The sequence below is a fragment of the Scardinius erythrophthalmus genome (genome assembly GCF_964197995.2).
Source record: "Scardinius erythrophthalmus genome assembly, chromosome: 21".
NCBI lineage: Eukaryota > Metazoa > Chordata > Actinopteri > Cypriniformes > Leuciscidae > Scardinius > Scardinius erythrophthalmus.
In genome coordinates this window covers 5,606,314-5,625,867 of record NC_138241.1, presented here as the reverse complement: position 1 = coordinate 5,625,867, position 19,554 = coordinate 5,606,314, and the positions used below count along the sequence as shown (strand labels likewise).

Sequence of the window (19,554 nt, the reverse complement as noted above, 5' to 3'; positions counted from 1 at the left end):
CTTCTGCAAATGCATTTTTATCTCTTTACGTTTGCTTTTGTTAACACTAACGGTTAGGTGTAGACTAGGGTTTTGTGTAGGTGGTATGCTATTTCCAAACAGCACTAACCTTTGAGCGTCATTCACTGGCCATTTCAATTCCAAACTGCTGCAGTTTGTACAAAAAATCAATGTAAATAAAACGTTGCCATTTTCATGCTTCGGTTAAAACTGAACATGCTTTTAGAGCTACTCACTGGACATTTCATTTTGAAAGTGTTCCAAGACATGCAAGAAGCAAAGTAATGTCATTTTGGCTAGAGGTCGACCGATTAATCGGTCGGCCGATTGATCGGCCGATTTTTTGCATTTTTTAACATAATCGGCATCGGCCAATATCCAGTATATCAAGCCGATTATTAGGCGGGCGCATCTGTGGGCAGCCTAGTGTTGTTGTTGTGGAACACGCGTTCGACGCATGCTGCGCCTATTCTCCAGCAGAGTGAGCAGACCTCATCCAGTGCCTAAGGAAGGAGCTAAGTTCCTTGGAGAAAACTCCTTTATATTTAATTAAAACCTTTTGATATGTTACTGCCAGCTACGAGAAGAAATATGAACAGGCGACATGACGTCCGGACCGAATATCAGTGCGGATTTCTGTGCTTCATTTCGGTGCTACTGTTATGCCTGTGCTTCTCTTGGATGCTCTGAAAACGGACGTTAGAAACATGACGCTAGTCAGCAGCTAACTTTCATACCGTTAGCTTGTAGCTGGATTAAACACGGTTAAAATGCTGGCCAAACAGTGTAATGTGTGACTGTATTTCACTGTAGACTAGGGGTGGAACGGTACATGTATTCGTATTGAACTGAAACGGTACGGGCGTCACGGTTCAGTGTATAAATTAACACGGAGAATACATGGTATAAAAATAAATAAAACTCGCGTGCAAAATGAATTCATGTAATGCGGAACGTACTGTTAGATACGCGGGTTCTTTGGGGACACCTAATCTGTAGCTCCGCTTTAGCTCTGAAGCAGACTGCGATGTAAAGATGGCAATGCTGGAATATGGTGTGTGTGAGAGAGGGAGAGGAAGAGGGAGAGAGGGGCGCGATCGAAAAGTCGCGCGTGCGTGTGTGTGTGTGTGTGTGTGTGACGCGGATGCGATCAAACAGTGGAAACATAAAAACATACTCAGTAATTTTGTGTATAGCCTAGCCTACAAGACATCATTCAAACTGCAAAGTGTTTAAATTACTGTTAATTACAATTTTAAGGAAACATTTTTTATTAATCTGAAATGTAGCAAATTAATTCATTCAGGTACAATTACCAAACATATCTCAAGGTCTTTTTGTCTTTTGTACAAGTGCAGATTGGTCAAGTGTTCAATAAATGTTTTTGTTGAGAAATCTTGTCTATCTTAAGTAATTATTTGTGTTACATTTTATCTTTCAAATAGAGGTTAAAAACAAGCACATAATCGGCCAAATAAATCGGCTGCATTAATCGGCCATCGGCCGACCCGGATTTCAAAAGATCGGTATCGGCCTGAAAAAAACCATATCGGTCGACCTCTAATTTTGGCATGCCTGGGTTAGAAGTTATGTGTATGTGTGCTAATTTTTTAAATACTGTCTCTCAATCCAATATGTTGTTGTGCCCAACCTTATGTATAGATTATTTGCACAATGACAAATTTGCTATTGTAATAGGACGCTGTTCTTCCTGTGCAATCTTGAAGCAATTGCCACTGACTCACTTCCTATATGATGCTTTCAGTCCCAAACTAGAATTCCTTTGTAAGTACTGTATATCCATTCATTTACATTAGTTTGTGCACCGCTGAGGCTTTTGCGACCTCCTTCAGCAGTAATACGCAGCTCTCAGAGAGAGCATTTGAATGTTTTTGTAAGCGCACCGCTTGGTGAAGTGGATGCTGTCATTTGCCACAATGGCGCCGCTTTTACAAGCTGTCCTCTGCCCGTCCTTCCCTTTTCAACCTCGCTCTGGCTAGCGGCCCACTCGGCTACTTAGTCCAATCACGCTACCTCTTTTATCCAGCCCTTCTCCCTGTAAAAGCATTAGCATAATGGAGGAATCATGCAGAAATCATAAATAATAGGGTGCCTGTCTTATAAAACCCACTCTGCTCGATTTATTGTTAGCTGTGTCAAGGTATCTTGTACCTCTTGGCTGCCCCATGCTTTTAGCTCTAATGAGAACGCTGCTCCCAGGTGTGTGCGTGTGTGTGCTTGAGTGATTTAAACTGGGATGGGACAGACTGATAGGACATGTCCTCTCTCAACTAAATCATATGCAGAGAAGATGTCTGGATCTTCTTTTCTGGCTAATTGGATTGTGAGCTCTTTGTCCTGGGACTGTTGTGGCTTGTTGAAGAGCTGCTATACCTTGTTCTTGTTCTCTACTAAGTGCTCTAACCAACACTTACATCTCCCACTCAAAACACTCCACAGCTGTTAACTAATAGAGGACAAGAAGCAAGGGATACCAAATAAAAGCAAACAAAAGCTTGCTAAGATTTAGTCTGCAATGTTGCTCAGCTCATCCCATCTGTTCTTAAATAAAAGAATGTACTTAATTTACTTGAAGTGTAGTTTCGGCACTAAACAGAATAAACAAAAACTTAATTAAAATAATGGATAAATATTGACTTATTCTCTACTGGTAGCCTGCGGTAACAGATGCTACCAGCCTTAGTTCTCAGTTCCAATTAATTGCTCAGATCCTATTTTTTTGTATAGCTGTTCACAATGTTGTTTTAAATGTGGCCAATATCAGATTCCAGTGTGAACAGCTCATGATCATGAACTGACTGAGTTCGCAAAACATCGGACCTGGATTCAGGACCACTTATAAAAGTGGCACAAATCAGAATTGAAAAGATCAGATTTCATGTGGTTTGTGCTGTTCACACTGTCATGAGAAAAACAGTTCTGAGTCGCATGCGAGCGAAAAAATAAATAAATTGAATTTTGGCCACATTAACCAACAGTCTGAATGTAGCCAGAATGTTCTCCTAGGGCCATTTTCCTGGTTGCATTCGCACCGCAAATAGGATCTCTGAAGTGATGTAAGCCAGCCGACAGCTACGTCATTTAAAGGCACACTATGCAAGATTTGTACCTTAATATAACAGTTACGGAATCATTTCGATGGTAAACAAACTCGTAGAGGGCGAATCATCCCGATAGCAAAGCGAGCCAGGGGGACGCCACTGGCAAAACCAGCAATGCAGGTTTGAGAGGTGGCGCCCCAACAAATCTCGCGAGAATCACGACTTGCTTTACGGCACGACGTCACATACATCAACAACAAATGAAGCAGCCTCTATGGAAGACACTAGCACACATTTCAGACGTGAATCATGGCAGAGTCGACGAAGAAAACGAAGAAAGCGCGGTCAGAAGAGTCAAGGAAAAGAAAATGACGGCTCTGCGTGAGTGGTATTTACGACAGTAACGTTAAATACAAGTACTTCACAGTGACTCTAGTGGTCACTGTTTGAGAAAAACAAAAACTGCATAGTGTGCCTTTAAGCGCAGCATTTAACAACATCAACAACTCCGTAGCGTAAAGGGTGAGAAGTGCCTGGACTTTGGCTTCGGTCCATCTATCGCTGTTTTCAAAGTTCGTGAAGTTCGTAGGGTTAGTATATATATGTAAACTGTGTTTTTAAAAATGGCGGGTGCCGGTGTTTCATATGGCATCATGTGTTCGGCCAATCAGCGTACACTTACGTCACTGATGCTTCATATTGTGCCTGAAGTAGGAGCTCATTTATCCCTTTGGAGGATGCTTTGGAGAACCGAAACATGTTCTTCCTTTTGGAACATTTATTTTTAAGAGTGCAGAGAACTTTTTTTGCAAAATCTTCCAGTGGTGTGTTGAAAACTTACCAGCTATACGTGTTTCTTACCATGAAACTGTGTTTTGCAACATTTACAATAAAAATCTATATTTTTGTCCTTGTGCATATTTCCTTGCATATTATTTAGTAACAAATAGTGCAGGCCATGTGTCACTCACAGCGTACAGTATATGAGATGAGTCTCCATCTGTTCATAAAACGCCACCTGTTACAAAATGTGAAGACACAAGAATACGATTTTGACCCTCATATTTCCATTTCGGTTGCTTAATGTGAGGAATATTTCACACACTATGTGTTGGCACATTTACAACTGATATAAAAGTTAGAAGATTTATGATTTGAATCACTATTTGATTTGAATATCTTGCATCATTTACAGTACATCATCATGGGTAAGTGATATAATCATGTCTTATGTTACAGATCTTAATAAAGTTGCTGGCCAACTGGCAATAATATGAGTTTTTACATGCTTTAGAATTTCATCCAACAAATGGTTTAACACTAGTAGTCTGTGCACTGAGATAGTAGAAACTGTAATAGGACAAAATGTTTTAACAGAAAAAAAACACACACTTCACCATTATTGCTTTTTTATGATGTTTTTGGTTGTTCTTACAGAAACTAAAGGCCACAGCAGTTTCTATGTGTTCTGTAAGGCGGTCTGCAAGGCCATCCAGCCTGGAAAACTACGTGTTCGGTGCAGAGACTGCAAACAAGGCACCCTTACTCTCAGCAAGGTACGAATAAAGTTCTTTAGTTTTATTTTTTGTGTTATGGCTATTTTAAAGAAATGCTCTTGTTATGTTCTGTGAGTAGGCCAAAATGGGTTTTCAATGGGATCGCTGCAGAAAACTATGAAAGCTTGGTTCCGCCACATAATAAAAAAGAAAAAAGGAAAAAAGGTAATTGTTACTTTTTATCTCATGATTAGTTTTTTTTTTTTTTTCGCAATTGTTAGTTGATATCTCACAATTCTAAACAAAAGGGAGATTGTGGTTTATAAAGTTGAAATTGCAAGAAATAAAGTCAGAATAACAAGATATAAACACACATTTGTGAGAAAAAATGTCAGAATTGTGAGATAAAAAGTCACAATTACCTGAAACAAGTTTCCATAAAAAAAAAAAAAAAAAAAAAAACGTTATTAATTTCTGAATTAAAATTCATTAAGTGGGCATAAAATCAAAGCGCTATACAGCTGTCCTGATATTTTAAACAGTTATATTATTATTTATTATTTTATATTGTCATGTTTTGGGTGTTTGTTTCTTGTTCCTGTCTTTTTGTCTGTCATGTGATCCCCTGGTTTTAGTCATGTGATCCTGCCATGTGTTCCCTTGTCTGTTGTGTCATGGTGTAATTGGTTTATTGTTAATTGTTCACAGGTGTCCCTTGTCACAATTTAATAAAAAAAATAAAATAAAAAACCTTTCCTTTTCCTTTATATCCTCACTTATCGGGCTTATGCTACTCTGAACAATGCCTGAACTTCGTATTTTGAGCACTTCTTGAGTTGTTTTTGCCTCTTCACGATGACTCGCTTAATTTAGTCCTTATTTGTAAGTCGCTTTGGACAAAAGCGTCTGCTAAATGACTAGGCTAAATGTAAAATGTATGTAAAATATCTCGTTGTTAGTCCTGTATGTATTTAAGCCCTCATGTTTGCCCTGTGTGTTTGTCGACTATTGTTTGTTATTTGCCCTGGCTCCAGTATCTTGTTTTCCTAGTCTTTGTTCCTGTTTCTGTTTCTGTTTCTGTTTCTGTTGCTGTTTCTGTTTCTGTTCCTGTTTTAGTTTATAGTTTCCATGCCTCGTCATGATTTTGTTTTATGTTTACATTTACATTTACGTTTAGTCATTTAGCAGACGCTTTTGTCCAAACTAAGTGACTAACAATTTAGGACTAAATTAACACAAGAAGTGCTCAAAATACAAAGTTCAGGCATTGTTCAGAGTAGCATAAGCCTGATAAGGGAGAATTAAAGGAAAAGGAAATATATTTATATTTTTTTTTTTATTCATTTTTTTTTATGAGGTTAAGCACTCACGCAAGAGATGAGTTTTCAGTTGTCTTTTGAATGTTGCCATGGATTCTGCATTCCGGATGAGGGTGGGGAGAGTGTTCCACCAGCATGGAACCGTGAATGAGAATGTCCTGGAAAGTTATTTTGTGTCTATCTGTGATGGAACCACGAACCGTCGCTCGTTGACTGATTGTAGACTTCTGGTAGGGACGTATACTCGTAGGAGCGAGTGAACGTAGGAGGGAGCTGAGCCTGTGATAGATCTGTAAGCAAGCATCAATGCCTTGAATTTGATGCGAGCAGCAGGTGGTAGCCAGTGCAGAGAGATGAACAGAGGAGTGACGTGGGCTCTTTTTGGCTTGTTGAAGACAAGACGAGATGCAGATTTCTGAATCATATGTAGAGGTTTAGTTGCACATGATGGAAGTCTAGCCAGAAGAGCATTGCAGTAGTCAAGCCTAGATATGACCAGGGCCTGGACGAGAAGTTGTGTTGCATGCTCAGTTAGGAAAGGCCTGATCCTCCTGATGTTGTGCAGTGCAAACCTGCATGATCGAGCTGTCTTTGAAATGTGGTCTGTGAAGGTCAGCTGGTCATCAAATATTACTCCAAGATTTCTGACTGACCTTGATGGGGTGATTGATGATGGATCTAGCTGGATAGTGAAGTCGTGCTGTAGAGACGGATTGGCAGGGAGGACGAGTTGCTCAGTCTTTGCCAGGTTGAGCTGCAGGTGATGTTCCTTTATCCATGCCGAGATGTCCGCCAGACAGCTTGAGATCCGTGCAGCTACTGTGGGATCATCTGGTTGAAATGAGAGGAAGAGCTGTGTGTCATCAGCATAGCAATGGTAAGAGAAACCATGTGCCTGTATGATGTGGTGTTAATGGAGAAGAGGAGGGGTCCAAGAACTGAACCCTGGGGAACCCCTGTGGTCAGTCGATGTGCTTTGGATACCTCGTCTCTCCATGCGACCCTGAAGGACCTACCTGTGAGATAGGATTTAAACCAGTGGAGGGAAGTTCCTGTGATGCCCAGTGATGAGAGGGTGGACATAAGGATCTGATGATTCACAGTGTCGAAGGCAGCAGATAGATCCAGGAGAATGAGAACTGAAGATCTGGAAGCAGCTTTTGCGATCCGTAGGGCTTCTGTGACCGACAGTAATGCAGTCTCAGTTGAATGCCCTTTTTTGAAGCCAGATTGGTTGACATCCAGCTGGTTCTTCAGAGACAAGAATGATGTTACTTGGTTGAAAGCAACTCGTTCAAGTGTTTTCGCAATGAATGGTAGGAGAGAGACTGGTCTGTAATTCTCTACAGATGATGTGTTTAGTGTTGTTTTTTTAAGCAGTGGAGTAACCCGAGCCTGCTTGAATGCTGTAGGGAAAATGCCAGTATGGAGGGATGAGTTGATGATGTGTGTGAGTGCTGGTAGAAGTGTGGGAGAGATGGCTTGTAGAAGGTGTGAGGAAATGGGGTCTAGAGGGCAAGTGGTAGGATGACTGGAAAGGATACGTTTAGATTCTTCTTCCTTGGTTAGCGGAGAGAAGGAGGAGAGAAGGTTATTGGCTGTGGGAGAGGTTGGTCTGGGTTCCTGTGTGTGTGGAGCTGAGAACTGACTGCTGATAGTTGTTGTTTTGTTGGTGAAGAAGTTAGCAAAATCATCACCAGTTAACGATGAGGTGGTGGTGGAGGTGGACAGAGGAGAGAGTTGAATGTCTTGAAGAGTGATCTTGTGTTAGAGGAGCTGTTGATCTTGTTGTGGAAATATGAAGATTTGCGGCATGAATATCAACAGAAAAGGAAGAGAGGAGAGATTGATACATACTCAGTTCAGATGTGTCTTTTGATTTGCGCCATTTCCTCTCCGCTGCCCTGAGTTCGGTCCGGTGTTCACGAAGAACCTCAGATAACCAGGGGTTAGAGGGAGTAGTGCGTGCAGGCCTGGAGGAGAGAGGGCAGATATTGTCTAGAGCAGGGGTTCCCAAACTTTTCCATTCCAGGACCCACCGAGACAAGAATAATCTATCTCAAGACCCACCAAAATATAAAATAATTTTAAAGCATGAATGTGGGGTGGGAGGCGTTAGTTCTCTTTGGAGCAGTTTTTTTTTCCTTGTTATAGTATGAATGACAAGTTTAATTGCAATACAAACTTTGGGTACATTATCAAAAATTGAGAGCCTAACAGCCTAATGGCTGTTGAAATAATGTGAAGAATACTGAGTAGTTTTTGTCTGCTGCCTCAACTGATTTACCAGACATGGCAGAACAAATTTAAAGAAATGAAAAAAGATTAAGTAAGCTTAATCATAACCAAAGGTTTGATATGACAAAAATCAGAATCTAAAAAAATATAATAGACTAATAATTTTATTTGACAGTAGGCCCATGACCTAGAATTTCAATACTAATATTTATGCTGCGAGTGTTGTTAAACTCTTTCTAAACGCTTTCGTGCTTGTGTGTGTGTGAAATACTTTTTATATTTAGGCTATATTTTTTGCGTTGTAGCAAAATGCATGCAAGAGAACGCAAACAACGCACTCTTACGACGACCATATCTCTGAAAGACAACAGTGCTGTGTTGAGCAGACGACAGAGAAATCAGTGCGATTTGTTTCATGAAGCGCGCGCTTGCGACATGTTGTGTTAACAATTTCAGCGTCTCAGAGCGGCGCGGTTCATTAAGCGGTTCTGTGCGCATTATTAACAAGAAGAAACTCGTTGACTCCAATCACTGCTCTGCATTCTGCATGAGATCGCATTACACCGGATAATTCAAATGTCACAAAAGGGTGATTCAGGTCTCCGCTGCGTTTCCCAAAAGCATCGGGAACTAAGCTGATCGTAGAGACTATAGCAACGGTTTTACGATCTACTTAGGCATACGATGCTTTTGGGAAACGCAGCGCCTTTCGTGACATTTGAATTCTCCTGTGTAATGCGATCTCATAGCGATTTCTATTTAACGTTGGTACATCGTGCAAAATGTTTGTGTGTGTGTCATTCATGAAACGTAAATTTAGCTGCAGCCAATAGTGACTGCCTGACCCACCTCTTCCCAATCTGCGACCCACAGTTTGAAAACCCCTGGTCTAGAGAAGAGGTTAGAGTGGAGCATAAGGTATCCGTTACGGTATTCACATTCAGAGATGAGAATTGTGAGGGTGAGGGAAGAGAAGATGACACAGCAGAGGAAAGATGGGAGAGAGAAAGTTAGCGTAGGTTTTAAAGTAATGAGGAAATGATCTTAAACATGGAGAGGTATCACCAAAATGTTGTCTGTGATGCAGTTGCGTGTGTAAACCAGGTCCAGTTGTTTGCCTGATTTGTGAGTACCTGTGGTGATGAGTCGTTTGAGATCGAAAGAGGCTAGGAGAGAGATAAAGTCTGTTGCAAACGGCTTCTCTAGATGAATGTTGAAGTCACAAAAGACTACAAGTAGGGTGCCGTCCTCAGGGAAAGAGGACAGTAACATATCCAGCTCCTCTACAAATCTTCCCAGCTGACCTGGGGGGCGATATATGACTACAATATGGATCTTACTGGGAGTAAGTGTAATAGCATGATATTCAAACCAGTTGTTATTGCATAGTAAAAAGAGAGACTTGAGTATTTCCAATTGTTAGAAATGAGAAGACCTGTACCCCCACCCCTCCCAGACTGGCGAGGGGTGTGAGAGAAAGAGAAGTTGTTGAGCAGCAGCAGGGGTTGCTGAGTCTTCTGGACAAATCCAGGTCTCAGTCAAGCCCAATATATTAAGAGTAGAATGAGATGCAAAGGCTGGAATAAAGTCAGCTTTATTGACTGCTGACTGACAATTCCATAGACCCACAGAAAGAGAGAGAGATGTGTGTGAGGATGAGAGAATGGGATGCAGATTAGCAGTATTGTTCTGCCTACTTTGTGTGATGAAAGAGCGTTGTCGAGAGACAACAGGAATGTATTGAAAGCACATGTTAGTAAGGGTAAATAAGATAAAAGTGTGAAAGGAAAGACAGAAGAAGATAATTAAGTGCCTTACTGGTGTCCTTGGTCTGTGGAGTCGCACATGTAGAGTTGATGGTCTTTACCCGAGTCTGTCTTCACACGATGAGGCTGAACACAAGAGCTGAACGCTTCTGCGACAGCACGCAAACTACATACATGTTTAATCTTGTGTTGTAAATAAATTGCGTTTGGGTCCTTACCTCAACTTGCCTCCAGTGGAATCAGTTGTCACATATATATTTAGAAATTGTCATTACTACTAATATTATTATTGTATTTTTGGAAAATTTGAAAATTGTATACATACGGAAGAGTATTAGGGCCAAGCAATAATAAAAAAATAAAACCATCTCGAGATTAAAGTCATTATAATGCGAGATTAAACTCGTTAAATTTCGAGAAAAAAAGTCAAGATACAATCTTGAGAATAAACTCATTAAATATCGAGAATAAAGTCGTTGTGTTTCGAGAAAAAACTCGTTAAATTTCGAGAAAAAAGTCGAAATACAATCTTGAGAATAAACTCATTAAATTTCGAGAATAAAGTCGTTGTGTTTCGAGAAAAAAACTCGTTAAATTTCGAGAAAAAAGTCGAAATACAATCTTGAGAATAAACTCATTAAATATCGAGAATAAAGTCGTTGTGTTTCGAGAAAAAACTCGTTAAATTTCGAGAAAAAAAGTCGAAATAATTGTGAGAATAAACTCATTAAATTTCGAGAATAAAGTCGTTGTGTTTCGAGAAAAAAAGTCGAAATGAAATATAGAGAATAACGCATTCGATCAGAGTTCATTGCATACGAGGCTGAATCCAGTTACTTATTCGTTAGGCTACTTATTGACGCGCGGACCTCCCCTTTAAATGACGCGACGCTTCCTTAAGCACCCTGTGTGTATGGCATTGCTCGCACCAAGCTGTGTTAGAAATGAATGAAGAAATTCTGCATTTCTCACCCATATGTAAGGGTGCGTTAAATCCGACTGGGAGTAATAGAGCATATATTGATCTAGTGGAAACCGAAATATTGGCACAAATTTCTGTAGGCTACCGGTTTTTTTATGGACCATTAAAGTTTTAAATGGGGCAAACAAATTCAGAGTCGCCTTCTTGATCCATGATCATCATTCCTACTAGTTGTGCATTTAGGCCGCATCAGAGGGTGCGTTAAAGTGGACATTATCCCATTATAGAAGAGCTGTTGTCTAACGAAATCCAAATTTTAAGCAGTTTTTACTGTGGAATTATTGTTTTATGAAGCTTTGAACTTGACACATTACACAATGCACAAAGAGCAGTCTTGCATTTTCTGCATAATTCATGGCTCTGTTTCTCACCCGCCTATAGGGTGCATTAAAGTGGACATTATTCCATGATAGTACAGCTCCTCCTCTAGCCGACCTAGACGGCTTTGTTACTGAAAGAAAGTCTAAAATATAGCTTGACTAAGTGATCCAACTCTGCCATGTCCTCTATCAGTAGGCTAATGAACACAGATCGAATGCGTTATTCTCTACATTTCATTTCGACTTTTTTTTCTCGAAACACAACGACTTTATTCTTGAAATGTAATGAGTTTATTCTCAAGATTGTATTTCGACTTTTTTCTCGAAACACAACGACTTTATTCTCGATATTTAATGAGTTTATTCTCGAGATTGTATTTCGACTTTTTTTCTCGGAATTTAACGAGTTTTTTTCTCGAAACACAACGACTTTATTATCGATATTTAATGAGTTTATTCTCGAGATTGTATTTCGACTTTTTTCTCGAAATTTAACGAGTTTTTTCTCGCAACACAACGACTTTATTCTCGATATTTAATGAGTTTATTCTCAAGATTGTATTTCGACTTTTTTTCTCGAAATTTAACGAGTTTAATCTCGCATTATAATGACTTTAATCTCGAGATGGTTTTATTTTTTTTATTATTGCCTGGCCCTAATCCTCTTCCGTATATACAAGATTTAAAAACAAAACGAAAAAAACAAATGAATTCAAGGAGTATATTTTTAAGAACTTGCCATTTTTAAGAACTTTATCGGCTGCATTTTGATACATTTAAAGCCATCGACATATCAGCTATAACATGAAAAAGGTAGATATAACACACCACATATTTCTAATATGTGTAAAATAATTAAATACTTGAAATGAAATCGGTACAAAATATGGTTTGTCAGCATATATAAAGTTGATAGCAAAAATAACCTCTGAAGGTTGTCAAGTCTCATTTGTATTTTGTATTATTATTTTTTAAAATCTTTGTTCTTCGCTTATAATGTTGGCCTGTTAAATGTTAAATTAATCCAATCCATAATTTGATGGTGCAGCAATAAACTAGCTAATTTACCTTAATGTATGTGTTTTTTGTGCTTTGCTTATTTAAAACATGATCAAAACAATAATCAATTTTAATAACGAAAGTTAAAATAAGTATGCAAGTGACAAATATTGGAATTGGCCAATAGTTGTTTGTTAAAATCGATATTGTATCGTGCAAAAACAACAACAACAAAAAAATTCCTGTCGGACCATCCATAGTTTTTAACAGAATGCCCTTTCCTTTATCATGGACACTCTTAAAGCTGCAGTCCGTATCTTTTTGGGGTTAAAAATTATCCAAAGTAAATTTGTGAGCAAGTACATAACCAGCCAGTGTTCAAAACTATCTGCTTGCCTTAGCTCGATTCAAAACGGTATGCTTGTAATAATGTTTTTAATTCCAGTGGTACTGGTGGATTTCCGCGGGAAATTTGAGCATGTCTTTGTGAAATTACGTCACATCTGTCCACATAAAGAAGAGTCTCGGCTCGTCGGCTGTGAGTGTGAGGATGCTGGAGGTGGAGATTTATAGCCTTTTCTCACAGCCCTTGATATAATTCAACTTATCAATTTGATGGCGGGTCCAGAAAGGTTCAAATGACAATCACCAGTGACAACTGGAGATTCACCCATTGTAATACGCAAAAGACTTCGGACTTCGGAGTGGCTACAGAAAAAAAGAGACTGCAACCGGCCCATGCGAAATCAAGGATAAATATCGGAAAGGCATTAAATGTAGACACGCAATGCTGAAGTTGTTAACATGAACAATTTTAGAACAAAGTATAATTTGCACGGTTTGACGTGATATGATAAGCGATCGTTAGATTTAATCAGCACAATTTACTGCAATGCTTTTTTCCCCTTAGTTGGTCAGAACAAAAGTGGATGTTAACATTTTCCGGTGAAAACTCTTATGTTGCTCATACTTCCAAAAAGTAGAATCTGTGATTCCGAAAGACAGTATCCACACCGGCGCGGCGACTAACAGCCGCACATTCTCCGCGAAGAACTGCAATTGCAGATTTCGAACAGAGATGACGAAAAAAAAGAGGAAAAACTACAGACTGCAGCTTTAAATGTCCTCATTTAAACTCACAGATCCTCATTTTAAACAATATTTGGCAAGTTATTCTAATGCGGTAACTCTGTATCCCACATCACTGAATTATGACTGTAGGGGGAAAACCTGCTTATTACTGCTGTTCTTCAGTGCACATTCATAAGGGCTTTGAGACAAAAACTGTAACCAGAAACATTTGCTCTGTTGCCCCAAGTCTCATAACTAACTAACAGTGACACTTCTTAGCCTGCAGTGTGAATGCAGAACAGCACAAACCCACGTCTCGGCTGTCATAAGCCCCATCCCTCCGTAATTCCGCCCGCGGCCCGTTTTATCTTTCGGCCCGTATGGACTTTCTGTCCCAGCGCGTGGGCATCATTCCCACCTCTCCACGTTCTGCCGTGTTTGGGAAGACTGACTGACACGTCGCTAAGCTGCACCTGCCTTTTCTTTCCGCTCGCGGTGGTCTTCGGCGCTGAGAATCTGTTTGTCCGCTGTCTCAGTGCCAGTGCCGCCCCGTTCCTTTGCCAATCTTGTGATGCGATTGGCTCTTAACATCCTCGGGCCTGAAACGGGTTCCAGCTCTTCTCATCTAACTCTCTCCAGAGAACTTGCTGAGGAGGAGAAGACGGCAAAGTTTATGCTCTCGCTGTCAGAGCTCTTCATTTGGGCCTTTGGAGATATTGGACTTAGCAACACTTTCAGTCAAAAACATTCATCTCCATCTACAGAATCTCCGAGCTTAAACACCCTGCCTTGGCTTTTAACAGATTTACTGTATGATTTAGCCGCTTTTACGCCGAGATCTTCAAAACCTACATCACTCAATTAGGCCTTTAGGGGGAAAACCTGCTTATTGTTGCTGTTACAAGTTTCTTTGTGCTTTGAACATTAATAGAAAATAACCTTGGCTTGCATCTCTCAAGAACGCAATTATGAGAAATACAGTTTTGATTAGATTGCTGGCATTATAAATATCTCAATGTGCCCTAAGGCTTTAATTAGAAGTTTTAATTATAATGTTCGGGGTGTTCCCATTGTAATGAAACCCCCAGCCCCACAGATATTACATTTCACACTTTACATTTCAGAGTTCATATTTGTCTTACGACAAGTTGAGCTGTTCGCTTGTTCTTAAAGGAAGGGTTCACCAAAAAATGACAATTATTTAATCATTACTTGCCTTACTTTGTTCAAAATTTTTATGTTATAATTTTTTCTTCTTCTGTGGAACACAAAATAAGACTTTTTGAAGAAAGTGGGCTGTCCTTTTTTTTTTAAACGACTGCAGCTGTCAAGCTCCAAAAAGGACCAACAATATCATAAAAGTTGTAAAAGTAGACCAAATCACTTGTGGCACAAGTTGCTTTGTGTGACTGAAGGCTGAAATGTAAAAATATACTGCATTTCTTTATTCTGTGAAAATCTTGAGTACTGCAAAAATTACTGGAGAAATTGTGTTATTTAAAGACCCCCTGTGGTGTTTATATCTATGTGGTGTTTTTAATATGCTTTAAGACAAACCATGGGCAAATTCATAAGTCAACGCCATTGCTAAGTATTTTCTCTTTAAAAACTGCAGTGAAAAAAAGACGGTTTCAAAAATGCGGCTTGAATCCGCCGGTGTTCACAAAATACCTTGTAACCAATCAGGTCACGAGGGGGGCGGGCTTTAGCATATCATTAACTGAAGCAGGAGAGTCTCGGGAGATGCCAGGTTATCCCGGTATTTTTTTCTGTTGATATGAAAAATCGGGTAGATTTAGCAATATAGTGGGTGTATGATGTATATTACGATGTTATGATGAACTATATGCCTTTCTCCACTGATGTTCTGAGTTGTTCAAAGCGTTTCTGATTATTGTTAGAAGGCAGACTGAGATGGCGAATTTGCGTATACAGTACTAAATGAAGCAAGGGTGTAGAGTTATATTCAAGATATTTTAAGGCATGAAGAAATTTTTTTCAGAGAAAAAAAAAATAAAACATTTAAATATGTCATTTTGGAGTTTTAAGGCATACAATTATTGACAGGGGGATTTTAAAGTCAATAGTGAATAGTGCAATAGTGAAGTCAAAGTAATTTAAGTAGCCTTGATTAATCTTAGAAGACAAATAGGACTTTCAGGATATGAAATTGCTCTGTGTCTCTCTCCAATTTTGTTTAGATTTTTGCACTGGCACAGCCCACATAATAATACCTCATGTGAATTATCCGGTAATCATTGGCTGCGCTTCGAAAGGTCAGCTGCAAACAGGGTCAACTTTGAGCATCGCATTACAATGCTTCACCTGCTTTCAACACGGTGTCAGGGGTGATGCTGAGGCTTCATGCTTCACTCCACACACTTCAACACACTGACACAACACTGACGCAAATCACATTGGAAGCCCTCTATAGTTGGGATTAAAGACTATTTATTATTTAGATGTTTGTAATGTTTTTTACTTTGAGAAGGAATGAATGTGTTCCTGTCACTTTCCGCAAATAGGACGCAAAATACATCCTGAAAAATTTAAATAACAAAGTTAACAAAGTTTGAATTGTGGTGTAATGTTATAGCAATAAACTCTACATGAATAGGAATGTTAAATTGACAAATTAATGTAAAAAATAAACATGTTTATCAATTAAATTAAAAATAAATAAATAAAAACAGCCAGAATGCGTAACAGTGGTTTACATAACATGGCTTCATATTTGAACAAAGCTGCATTTATTTGATCAAAAATACAGTACAAACAGTAATGTTGTGAAACAATTTTACAATTTAAAATAACTAGGTCCTGTTTTATTATATTTTACACTTTAATTTATTTCTGTGATGCAAAGCTGAATTTTCAGCAGCCATTATTCAAGTCTTCAGTGACAAAATCATTACAATATGCTGATTTGGTGTTCAACCTGTCATATTATAACATTTCACATTTCATATTATTATTAGTAGTATTATTACTGAAGTGTGGAAGTATTTTTTCAGGATTATTTGATAGAGAACAGCATTTATGAGAACAGCATTTATTTGAAATATAATGAAATCACATTATGAAATAAAAGTTTTTTTCCAAAACATATTGGGAACATTTTTTGGCACCCTTTTATTAAATACTTTTTGCAATCTCCTTTTTCCAAGATTACAGCTCTGAGTCTTCTCCTATAATGCCGGATGAGTTTGGAGAACACCTGACGAGAGATCAGAGACTATTCCTCCACACAGAATCTCTCGGTAACACATTTTTGTGTTGATTTTGAGTTTGTTTTGGATTGTTGTCCTGATGGAAGATCTAACCACGGCCCATTATAAGATTTCTAGCAGAAGTCGTCAGGTTTTGATTTTTTATCTGTTGATATTTGATAGAATCCACGATGCCATGTATCTGAACATGATGTCCAGGACCTCCAGCAGAAAAATATGCCCACAACATGAAAGATCCAACGGTTTATTAAATTGTACACATGGGGTACTGTTTATCCCTGTGTGCACCAAACCCATCTAGTGTGTTTGCTGCCAAAAAGCTCTTTTTTAGTTTGTTTTTGGTGGAGCGAGGAGGATTTTTCTTGAAACCCTCCCAAACTACATGTGGGAATGTAGGGGTTGTTTGATATATTTTTTTTAGGCTTTCTGACCCCAAGACTCAAGTAATCTCTGCAATTCTCCATCTGTGATCCTTGGAGAGTCTTTGGCCACTCAAACTTTCCTCCTCGCCGTGCATTAAGGCAATATAGACACACGTCCTCTTCCTGCAGATTCGTAACATCTTTAGTTGATTATAACTTCTTAATTATTGCCCTGATGGTCAAAATGGGGATTTTCAATTCTTTAGCTATTGTCTTACAGCCACTTTCTATTTTGTGATGCTCAACAATCTTTTGCTGCACATCAGAACTATATTCTTTGGTTTTACTCATTGTGACGGATGATTCAGGGAATTTGGCCTTTGTGTTTTCTCATATTTAAACTAATCAGAAGTCATAACTAGACAATTTCATGTTCCTAGTCACCCTGGTGTGCTAAAAAAAGTAAATATTAATGGGAATATATTTCAGAGATATTTTACTCGTACAAAATTGTAGGGGTGCCAGTAATTGTGGCCAACGTGTTTTGGAGAAAAACATTTATTTTTATAATGTGATATGTATGTATGTATGGATGGATGGATGGATTGATAGATTTTAGTAAGTCACATGACATCAAAGTGTACTGTATTTGTGTAATGTGTCTATAGTGTATGGTTAAACCAAAGATGGTTTCTTATATAAGCCAAGATTTGATGTCACTGTGATTAGTTCTCTGTTTCCTGAGTATTTGCTGTGTGTGATTCAACTCTGTTTTCTCTGGATGTGTGCCATGTTTGTGTTTTCATTGACTTCAAATGTCTATAATTGAGTGTGGTGAACGCAAGCGCAGTCGACCAATCAGGCGCTGTGACTCGGGTCTGTGTGTGTATCAGATGTGTCTCTGCTGGATACAGGAAGTAGAATCCTCACAGCTGGCTCACACACACAGCCATCTTTGTTAAACACTAATGTAATTAAGGCTTTGTGGGACTGCGATGTTGATTCTCCTCCATGGAGGAAAAACAACCGTCCTGAGAGGGTGGGGAGGTGAGACTGATGTGAACAATGCGGGAGGTGTGTTGTTGTATAATTCATCTGCGTTTTTCTCATTAATCATTTACACTCTCAGTGGCGTACGCGTGTGTGTGTGCGCGCGCGTTTGTTTTGAGCCGACGCGTCGGGGGTCTGTGTGACCTTTCCTTGCTGTCTCTAAGCAGGTGTCTTCGTGTAATCTCCGGGCTCCTTCACCACGGCACGCGTTTCATCCCTCCTTCCCTTCTCCTCCTCCCGCTCCCCCTGTGGGCGAGTAATGATTTTCTTAACCTTTTCTCTTGCTTATTAAGGGCCCTGTCAGAATGTTTAAATGCTTATGCTAATCAGGCACGGTCGGAGTCGGGCGGGGTGGGGGGGACGTTTTCCCAAAACAATTATGGATGGAGAGAGTGTCTTAATCTGGCAGAAGGACAAGGAAGAGTGTGTGACGGAGGTGGCAGGTATAAAGAACATGGTCTGATGCTGCTGGTTTTTAAAGGGATAGTCCACTCTAAAAAATATTTGTTTTATATGTATTATCTATAATTATTTAACCTGTATTGTTATTTTTCAGTAGATACTTACAAAAAGGTAATTTTGGAATTTTTACGCAGCACTATGTATGTTTTTTTGGTTGTTTGTTTTAAAGGTCCTGTATTATTACCCCTTTTCACAAGATGTAAAAAGTCTCTGATGTCCCCAGAGTGTGTATGTGAAGTTTCAGCTCAAAATACCCAACAGATCATTTTTTACAGCATGTTTAAATTGTCATTTTTTGGAGCTCAGAAAAACGCGCTGTTTTAGTGTGTGCCCTTTAAATGCAAATGAGCTGCTGCTGGACGACCCAGGGGGCGGAGCTTCATGAGCTTGCGCTCAGTCTCTCAGGACAATTTCATCTCGCGGAATGATGATAATATCAGAAACTCTCAGTAACGGTGTTCAGTTCGAGTCGGACAATAATGCCTACAGAGTCAGAGTGCTGTATAGAGATGGAACAGGTATAGTTTAGTAGTTTAATGACGGTTATTATAACGTATTTGTCATCTGCTTGTATGTATCCATTATTTATTAATAGCCTACAAGTCTGCTGTCTGAATGATGATCAAACATATACTGATGAGTTTAATAAAGTTTATTGTACATCACACAAAAGATGAAGCGTCAGTTTTACTTCAGAAAATCACCGTAAGAGCTGAGTAAACACAGTAAGTTATTAGAAGTGCGCCAGTAGAGTTGTGGGAGCATTCCTGTGGGCGGAGGTTAGTCAAAAAACGGTTCTAGTGACGTCATTAAAGAAGGAAGTAGAGGGATGTAGTCCAAACGGGCCGTTCGATGGAGGCGACTTCTGTTAAATAAAATATCTCGCTTGGCATTGAACTTTGAGCTTTATAATCTTACAGATATTATTTATGCTCTAACAGCAACATTACACACTAACTAAAGTTTGAAACATGGGATCACGAAGAACGGGACCTTTAACTCTCAATGTATGTAAAAGAGCTATATAAAGATTCTTCAAAAAGTCACTGTTTCAAGAGAAAACAACAGATTGGAATGACATGAGAATAAGTAAATAATGACTGAATTTTCACTTTTTTGGTGAACTACTTTCTTAAATGAATAGTTCTCTTAAAACTGAAAGTTCTATCCTCGTTTACTCACCCTCAAATTGTTTCA

General features: G+C 39.1%; 1 protein-coding gene across 3 annotated transcripts in view; it reads left to right on the top strand.

Moving 5' to 3' along the window:
* The window catches only part of prkn (parkin RBR E3 ubiquitin protein ligase), a 206,021-nt gene that overhangs the window by 83,189 nt on the left and 103,278 nt on the right, over positions 1 to 19,554 (top strand). For all 3 annotated transcript variants that reach the window (XM_081350922.1, XM_081350924.1, XM_081350923.1), the window contains exon 4: positions 4,500 to 4,618. In XM_081350922.1, coding sequence (XP_081207048.1) covers positions 4,500 to 4,618 — 119 coding nt within the window. The remainder of the gene's footprint in view (positions 1 to 4,499; positions 4,619 to 19,554) is intronic.